General features: G+C 41.9%; 3 protein-coding genes across 3 annotated transcripts; all 3 read left to right on the top strand.

Annotated features, from left to right (window-relative positions):
• The first annotated feature begins 472 nt into the window (after positions 1-472).
• On the top strand, positions 473-1496 carry LOC125031583 (glycine, alanine and asparagine-rich protein-like). Its single transcript, XM_047622463.1, has 3 exons — positions 473-512; positions 618-655; positions 765-1496. Exons 1-3 carry the CDS (start codon positions 473-475, stop codon positions 1494-1496), a joined length of 810 nt encoding a protein of 269 aa, XP_047478419.1.
• Positions 1497-4091: 2595 nt separating this feature from the next.
• Positions 4092-5115, top strand: LOC125031582 (glycine, alanine and asparagine-rich protein-like). Its single transcript, XM_047622462.1, has 3 exons — positions 4092-4131; positions 4237-4274; positions 4384-5115. The coding sequence occupies exons 1-3, from the start codon at positions 4092-4094 to the stop codon at positions 5113-5115; spliced, it is 810 nt and encodes a 269-aa protein (XP_047478418.1).
• Positions 5116-7709: 2594 nt separating this feature from the next.
• On the top strand, positions 7710-8748 carry LOC125031581 (glycine, alanine and asparagine-rich protein-like). The gene is made up of 3 exons (XM_047622461.1): positions 7710-7749; positions 7855-7892; positions 8002-8748. The coding sequence occupies exons 1-3, from the start codon at positions 7710-7712 to the stop codon at positions 8746-8748; spliced, it is 825 nt and encodes a 274-aa protein (XP_047478417.1).
• Positions 8749-9667: the final 919 nt, after the last annotated feature.

The raw sequence follows: 9667 nt of genomic DNA, 5'->3' as shown, positions 1-9667 counted from the left end.
CTCTCTCTCTCTTTATGTATATATACACACATATATGTGTTTGTGTACACTACCTTGTGTGTGTGTGTATATATATATATATATATATATATATAACCACCAACCGAATTGGAAATATTTCTATGTACGAATACCTGTGTGATCCATAAAATTCACAAGACAATACGGTGTAACAAAATTTCTTTCCTTTCACATCTGTTGTACCAGCGTGATGCCACTCTCTCTTCGTCCCAGATTTTCTCAAACACATTAAACCTATCTTGCCTTATGGGCATCGCCATCAAAAGAAAACAGTACAGATACAGATAGCAGTCAAAATAAAAATCCTGAAAATGCGAATGTTTCTTTCAATACCGAAGTTAGAAGTGAATAATTGAAGCAAAAGATAATCTGGCAACTCTGGAGCCTCCATGTATAAAAGGCCGAGTCTCGTCTAAATCACCATTCAAAAAATCGACTCGACTGAAACATCATGAAGAGAAACAACATTTGGATCCTCTGCCTCGCTTTCGGTACGGGGGAAGAAGGCATAATGTTGAATTTGTGATTATGTAAGAAATATGGAAGATACTCTAACTCATGAGAGGTTACTAAATATAGATATTTTATTTCCGTAGGTCTGGCTGTGGCCGAGACCGCTGAGGAACCTCCAAGGGTAAGCTCCATGTTTTTGTTTTCTGAAGGAGTCTAATGGAACGCTCGCTATCTATGCTATAAATACAAGAACAAACTGAATTTACAATCTGTGCATTATCCTCCTTCAGGAGAAGCGCGGATTCGTGGGCTCCACAGGCAGCGGATACGGTGGAGGCTCCTCAACCGGCGGAGGCCACTCTGGAGGAGGAGGATACGGAGGCGGCGGAGGAAGCTACCTGATCGTCGGAGGAGGCGCAGGCGGCTCTCACGGGCCCAGCGCCTCCTCCATCGCCAACCAGGCTGCGGCACAGGCCACCGCCGCTGCCGCAGGACTCAAGGGCGCCGCTAGTGCCGCTGCTTCGGCAGCCGCTGGTCAGGCCGCAGCCACAGCCTCTGCTGCAGCTCAGCAGGCACAGGCTGCCGCTGCTCAGAAGCAGGCACAGGCTGCTCAGCTAACTCAGGCTGCCCAAGGAGCACAGGCTGCAGCCTTCGCCGAGTCCTCGCTGGCCGGACAGGCGTCTCAGGCTGTGCAGGCTGCTAAGCTGGCTGTCTCGTCGGCCTCGTCTCTGGCCTCCAACCTGGCCCATCTGAGCTCTGAGGCCAGCGGCCTGGCGTCTCAGGCTGCCAACAGTCTGAACGACATCCAGGCAGTTCTTTCCGCTCAGGAGGCCATGGCCTGGCAGGCTCAGCAGGCGGCCAACTCTCTGGGCCAGCAGCAGAGTCTTGCCCTCAACGACCTGCAGTCGGCGCTCGCAGCAGCAGCGCAGGCCAAGGCTGCCGCCAGCAAGGCCCAAGCCAAGGCCAAGGGCGCCGGCGGAGGCGGCTACGGCGGCTCCTCCTCCTCCGGGTACGGCCACTGAGCTTCTCTGAACGACGACGTGCCAGGCAGCAATATTTATGAGTAATTCACTCGTATTGCTATGATTATTTATTACCTTTAAATTTTGCAATATAAAAAGATACTTATATCATGCATCTATTTGTTCATGACATATAGAACATGTTGAAATAATGATAGTACCATAATGCAGTATATTAATATTACCTATCATTTTGCTCTGCAATCACTGAAGTCTACACATAGCATCATAACATACTGAACATTCTCCTGAAAGAAAGAAATTACGAAAAAGATCACATTTAATCTATTTATATTTCCCCCATAATATAAGTAATTAACATGATCATTGTTGTCTTCAGTTCTAATTAATCTTGTGACAGTTATCTACCTATTACTTGGATGAATAAGATAGATGACTTTGGGACAGAATGTGAGGCAAACTTGTTCCAATACCCTGAAAAAAAAAAACTTGTAGGGAAAAATATTTTGATGTATCATACAAATATTTGTATTTCTCAACATCTTGTACAAATGTCATGTTGGTTCTTCGTCTGGAAGAAGCATGGTTGTGAACAAGAGCAGATATATATTGTATATATATGTCAATATGTATATATATATTATATATAAGTAGTGTATATACATAAATATATATATATAGAGAGAGAGACAGACAGACAGACATGAAGACAGAGAGAAAGAGCAAGAGAGAGAGTTGAGACAGAAAATAGGATAGGATGAAAGAGACGTAGAGAGAGAGAGAGAGAGAGGGGGGGGGGGGGGGGTTAGAGCACACACACACACGCACGCATGGAGAGAGAGAAAAAAAATATATATATATAATGATAAAAATAGGTATTTCGAATGACATACCACTTTTTTTTTTTTTTTTTTTTTTTTTTTTTTTTTTTTTTTTTTTAGTAAGACCATATAATCGAAATGTTCACGTCGACTGAACTGGAGAATACTGACACCATAATATGAAACAAAAATACTGAGATCTTTTCAAGAGCCATAAAATTGCGACAAGAAGAGTTTCCCAATAGCTTAAATTTCTTAAGAGAATTAGCCAAGAACTAGGAAATTAGAGAAATTTAATTACCTACAAGGCATAAAATGACGGGTATATGCCGATACTGTATCCCGTACATTATCGGCATATTATTGATGAAATGCAGAAAGGTGTACAGTCTCATAACAGTGTGCCAATTTCTTCACAAGGTTGTCTCCTTCCTAGAATTCTTGGGATGAACTGTATTCATGTCGACAGATGTAGAAAAGGTATGAATAAGAATGAATATCTTTTGTTTTCTGGAGATATTCAGTCTCATTCATACCTTTTCTACAAATTCCTGGGATCACAATTAAGACAAGAAACTAGGTCAGGAATCAGTCACACTGGAGGCACCTTGTTGTACAGTTAGAAATCGCTTTCAGTTTCAGATATTGACGGTAATTGGACAGATTTATATGCCATATTAATACGAAGTATATGCCCTATGAAACTGATATGAAAGATGTTTTAGAGTCATACGTACTTCACCTTATTTTGTATCATTAAGTTCATTAACAGAAGATAAGGTTAAGTTGAAGAGAGAAATATGGACTTCCTTAGTCTGGAAAAAAAGAATATATATATAAGTGAAGAAGTACTAAATCTGTAAACATAATGTTTTACATATAGAAGAAAGAGATATAGACAGCCAAAGAGACAGTAATGACGACTATAATGTGTTTCAGTAAAGACAACTGAACGTTCAGACAGATTAATGAAACTTTCACTTGAAAAATCTTTGATACAGATAAAAACACAGATACATTTTGAATGGAAGAGAAAAAAAGAGATGGTTTCACAAAAAATAAATAAATTATATTTTTAAAACGTTTATTCGATTAAGAGGAATACGAAAATACACTTAAGACAATCTGCCTTTTCCACTATATCTAAAAAATATCACTATTCAGTAGGAATAAAGAGGCATAATCTAATTTCACTGCTCAGATTATAGTGACAATAATTATCATTGCCTTTCAATGCACCTCCTCCACACTTGGATATATATATATATATATATATATATATATATATAGACAGACATACATTTAAACTTGCAGTCTTTCTGTCGCCCCCCTCCCTCTTCTCTCTCTCTCTCTTTATGTATATATACACACATATATGTGTTTGTGTACACTACCTTGTGTGTGTGTGTATATATATATATATATATATATATATAACCACCAACCGAATTGGAAATATTTCTATGTACGAATACCTGTGTGATCCATAAAATTCACAAGACAATACGGTGTAACAAAATTTCTTTCCTTTCACATCTGTTGTACCAGCGTGATGCCACTCTCTCTTCGTCCCAGATTTTCTCAAACACATTAAACCTATCTTGCCTTATGGGCATCGCCATCAAAAGAAAACAGTACAGATACAGATAGCAGTCAAAATAAAAATCCTGAAAATGCGAATGTTTCTTTCAATACCGAAGTTAGAAGTGAATAATTGAAGCAAAAGATAATCTGGCAACTCTGGAGCCTCCATGTATAAAAGGCCGAGTCTCGTCTAAATCACCATTCAAAAAATCGACTCGACTGAAACATCATGAAGAGAAACAACATTTGGATCCTCTGCCTCGCTTTCGGTACGGGGGAAGAAGGCATAATGTTGAATTTGTGATTATGTAAGAAATATGGAAGATACTCTAACTCATGAGAGGTTACTAAATATAGATATTTTATTTCCGTAGGTCTGGCTGTGGCCGAGACCGCTGAGGAACCTCCAAGGGTAAGCTCCATGTTTTTGTTTTCTGAAGGAGTCTAATGGAACGCTCGCTATCTATGCTATAAATACAAGAACAAACTGAATTTACAATCTGTGCATTATCCTCCTTCAGGAGAAGCGCGGATTCGTGGGCTCCACAGGCAGCGGATACGGTGGAGGCTCCTCAACCGGCGGAGGCCACTCTGGAGGAGGAGGATACGGAGGCGGCGGAGGAAGCTACCTGATCGTCGGAGGAGGCGCAGGCGGCTCTCACGGGCCCAGCGCCTCCTCCATCGCCAACCAGGCTGCGGCACAGGCCACCGCCGCTGCCGCAGGACTCAAGGGCGCCGCTAGTGCCGCTGCTTCGGCAGCCGCTGGTCAGGCCGCAGCCACAGCCTCTGCTGCAGCTCAGCAGGCACAGGCTGCCGCTGCTCAGAAGCAGGCACAGGCTGCTCAGCTAACTCAGGCTGCCCAAGGAGCACAGGCTGCAGCCTTCGCCGAGTCCTCGCTGGCCGGACAGGCGTCTCAGGCTGTGCAGGCTGCTAAGCTGGCTGTCTCGTCGGCCTCGTCTCTGGCCTCCAACCTGGCCCATCTGAGCTCTGAGGCCAGCGGCCTGGCGTCTCAGGCTGCCAACAGTCTGAACGACATCCAGGCAGTTCTTTCCGCTCAGGAGGCCATGGCCTGGCAGGCTCAGCAGGCGGCCAACTCTCTGGGCCAGCAGCAGAGTCTTGCCCTCAACGACCTGCAGTCGGCGCTCGCAGCAGCAGCGCAGGCCAAGGCTGCCGCCAGCAAGGCCCAAGCCAAGGCCAAGGGCGCCGGCGGAGGCGGCTACGGCGGCTCCTCCTCCTCCGGGTACGGCCACTGAGCTTCTCTGAACGACGACGTGCCAGGCAGCAATATTTATGAGTAATTCACTCGTATTGCTATGATTATTTATTACCTTTAAATTTTGCAATATAAAAAGATACTTATATCATGCATCTATTTGTTCATGACATATAGAACATGTTGAAATAATGATAGTACCATAATGCAGTATATTAATATTACCTATCATTTTGCTCTGCAATCACTGAAGTCTACACATAGCATCATAACATACTGAACATTCTCCTGAAAGAAAGAAATTACGAAAAAGATCACATTTAATCTATTTATATTTCCCCCATAATATAAGTAATTAACATGATCATTGTTGTCTTCAGTTCTAATTAATCTTGTGACAGTTATCTACCTATTACTTGGATGAATAAGATAGATGACTTTGGGACAGAATGTGAGGCAAACTTGTTCCAATACCCTGAAAAAAAAAAACTTGTAGGGAAAAATATTTTGATGTATCATACAAATATTTGTATTTCTCAACATCTTGTACAAATGTCATGTTGGTTCTTCGTCTGGAAGAAGCATGGTTGTGAACAAGAGCAGATATATATTGTATATATATGTCAATATGTATATATATATTATATATAAGTAGTGTATATACATAAATATATATATATAGAGAGAGAGACAGACAGACAGACATGAAGACAGAGAGAAAGAGCAAGAGAGAGAGTTGAGACAGAAAATAGGATAGGATGAAAGAGACGTAGAGAGAGAGAGAGAGAGAGGGGGGGGGGGGGGGTTAGAGCACACACACACACGCACGCATGGAGAGAGAGAAAAAAAATATATATATATAATGATAAAAATAGGTATTTCGAATGACATACCACTTTTTTTTTTTTTTTTTTTTTTTTTTTTTTTTTTTTTTTTTTTTAGTAAGACCATATAATCGAAATGTTCACGTCGACTGAACTGGAGAATACTGACACCATAATATGAAACAAAAATACTGAGATCTTTTCAAGAGCCATAAAATTGCGACAAGAAGAGTTTCCCAATAGCTTAAATTTCTTAAGAGAATTAGCCAAGAACTAGGAAATTAGAGAAATTTAATTACCTACAAGGCATAAAATGACGGGTATATGCCGATACTGTATCCCGTACATTATCGGCATATTATTGATGAAATGCAGAAAGGTGTACAGTCTCATAACAGTGTGCCAATTTCTTCACAAGGTTGTCTCCTTCCTAGAATTCTTGGGATGAACTGTATTCATGTCGACAGATGTAGAAAAGGTATGAATAAGAATGAATATCTTTTGTTTTCTGGAGATATTCAGTCTCATTCATACCTTTTCTACAAATTCCTGGGATCACAATTAAGACAAGAAACTAGGTCAGGAATCAGTCACACTGGAGGCACCTTGTTGTACAGTTAGAAATCGCTTTCAGTTTCAGATATTGACGGTAATTGGACAGATTTATATGCCATATTAATACGAAGTATATGCCCTATGAAACTGATATGAAAGATGTTTTAGAGTCATACGTACTTCACCTTATTTTGTATCATTAAGTTCATTAACAGAAGATAAGGTTAAGTTGAAGAGAGAAATATGGACTTCCTTAGTCTGGAAAAAAAGAATATATATATAAGTGAAGAAGTACTAAATCTGTAAACATAATGTTTTACATATAGAAGAAAGAGATATAGACAGCCAAAGAGACAGTAATGACGACTATAATGTGTTTCAGTAAAGACAACTGAACGTTCAGACAGATTAATGAAACTTTCACTTGAAAAATCTTTGATACAGATAAAAACACAGATACATTTTGAATGGAAGAGAAAAAAAGAGATGGTTTCACAAAAAATAAATAAATTATATTTTTAAAACGTTTATTCGATTAAGAGGAATACGAAAATACACTTAAGACAATCTGCCTTTTCCACTATATCTAAAAAATATCACTATTCAGTAGGAATAAAGAGGCATAATCTAATTTCACTGCTCAGATTATAGTGACAATAATTATCATTGCCTTTCAATGCACCTCCTCCACACTTGGATATATATATATATATATATATATATATATATATATATAGACAGACATACATTTAAACTTGCAGTCTTTCTGTCGCCCCCCTCCCTCTTCTCTCTCTCTCTCTTTATGTATATATACACACATATATGTGTTTGTGTACACTACCTTGTGTGTGTATATATATAAATATATATATATATATAACCACCAACCGAATTGGAAATATTTTTATGTACGAATACCTGTGTGATCCATAAAATTCACAAGACAATACGGTGTAACAAAATTCCTTTCCTTTCACATCTGTTGTACCAGCGTGATGCCACTCTCTCTTCGTCCCAGATTTTCTCAAACACATTAAACCTATCTTGCCTTTGGGCATCGCCATCAAAAGAAAACAGTACAGATACAGATAGCAGTCAAAATAAAAATCCTGAAAATGCGAATGTTTCTTTCAATACCAAAGTTAGAAGTGAATAATTGAAGCAAAAGATAACCTGGCAACTCTGGAGCCTCCATGTATAAAAGGCTGAGTCTCGTCTAAATCACCATTCAAAAAATCGACTCGACTGAAACATCATGAAGAGAAACAACATTTGGATCCTCTGCCTCGCTTTCGGTACGGGGGAAGAAGGCATAATGTTGAATTTGTGATTATGTAAGAAATATGGAAGATACTCTAACTCATGAGCGGTTACTAAATATAGATATTTTATTTCCGTAGGTCTGGCTGTGGCCGAGACCGCTGAGGAACCTCCAAGGGTAAGCTCCATGTTTTTGTTTTCTGAAGGAGTCTAATGGAACGTTCTCTATCTATGCTATAAATACAAGAGCAAACTGAATTTACAATCTGTGCATTATCCTCCTTCAGGAGAAGCGCGGATTCGTAGGCTCCACAGGCAGCGGATACGGTGGAGGCTCCTCGGCCGGCGGAGGCCACTCTGGAGGAGGAGGATACGGAGGCGGCGCCGTCGGCGGTGGCGGAGGAAGCTACTTGATCGTCGGAGGCGGCGCAGGCGGCTCTCACGGGCCCAGCGCCTCCTCCATCGCCAACCAGGCTGCGGCACAGGCCACCGCCGCTGCCGCAGGACTCAAGGGCGCCGCTAATGCCGCTGCTTCGGCAGCCGCTGGTCAGGCCGCAGCCACAGCCTCTGCTGCAGCTCAACAGGCACAGGCTGCCGCTGCTCAGAAGCAGGCACAGGCTGCTCAGCTGACGCAGGCTACCCAAGGAGCACAGGCTGCAACCTTCGCCGAATCCTCGCTGGCCGGACAGGCGTCTCAGGCTGTGCAGGCTGCTAAGTTCGCCGCCTCGTCAGCCTCGTCTCTGGCGTCCAACCTGGCCCAGCTGAGTTCCGAGGCCAGCGGCCTGGCGTCTCAGGCTGCCAACAGTCTGAACGACATCCAGGCAGTTCTTTCCGCTCAGGAGGCCATGGCCTGGCAGGCTCAGCAGGCGGCCAACTCTCTGGGTCAGCAGCAGAGTCTCGCCCTCAACGACCTGCAGTCGGCGCTCGCAGCAGCAGCGCAGGCCAAGGCTGCCGCCAGCAAGGCCCAAGCCAAGGCCAAGGGCGCCGGTGGAGGCGGCTACGGCGGATCCTCCTCCTCCGGGTACGGGCACTGAGCTTCTCTGAACGACGACGTGCCAGGCAGCAATATTTATGAGTAATTCACTCGTATTGCTATGATTATTTATTACCTTTAAATTTTGCAAAATAAAAAGATACTAATATAATGTATCTGTTTGTTCATGACATATAGAACATGTTGAAATAATGATAGTACCATAATGCAGTTTATTAACATTATCTATCATTTTGCTCTGCAATCACTGAAGTCTACACATAGCATCATAACATACTGAACATTCTCCAAATTCCTGAAAGAAAAAAAATAACGAAAAAGATCACATTATTATCTATATATATTTATCCCATGATATAAGTATGAAACATGATCATGAAAGCCACGGAGATACAACAACAACCAAACAAACAAAAAAACAGTTATCATTAAAACAACGACAACAAACACAGTAAACGGATCCAGAAAACCACACGGACAAATTACCCCGGAGCCAGTGAACCAGTCATTTCCAACGCCGACAAGCTCTAGGTCATGAACCTCATTAAAGGCTTCCAACAAAGACAAGGCTGTTTATAGTTTTTTTCCCCCTTTATCCGTATTTCTCATTCATTGTGTCAACCGCGCTGAGGATAATGAACTTCTTGGGAGCAAAGTGCAGACAATGCGAACCTTCTAGTAGCTGCTGAAATCAACAATGTATAGGTTCGTATGAGGAGAAAGAGAGAGAAAGAGAGAGAGAGAGAGAGAGAGAGAGAGAGAGAGAGAGAGAGAGAGAGAGAGAGAGAGAAGAGAAAAGACGGAAAATTAAGAGAAGAGACGACAGAGAGAAGAGAAAAGACGAAAAGTGAAGAGAAGAGACGATTGAGGAGGAGTAGATATAAAGATAGATAGATATAGATAGGGAGAGAAGTGGTGGGGACGAGATTCATTTTACTACGGAATCTTGCGGCACTCTT

This window comes from Penaeus chinensis, chromosome 13 (assembly GCF_019202785.1).
Source record: "Penaeus chinensis breed Huanghai No. 1 chromosome 13, ASM1920278v2, whole genome shotgun sequence".
NCBI classification, from domain to species: Eukaryota; Metazoa; Arthropoda; class Malacostraca; order Decapoda; family Penaeidae; genus Penaeus; species Penaeus chinensis.
This window is presented reverse-complemented; position numbering and strand designations above follow the sequence as displayed.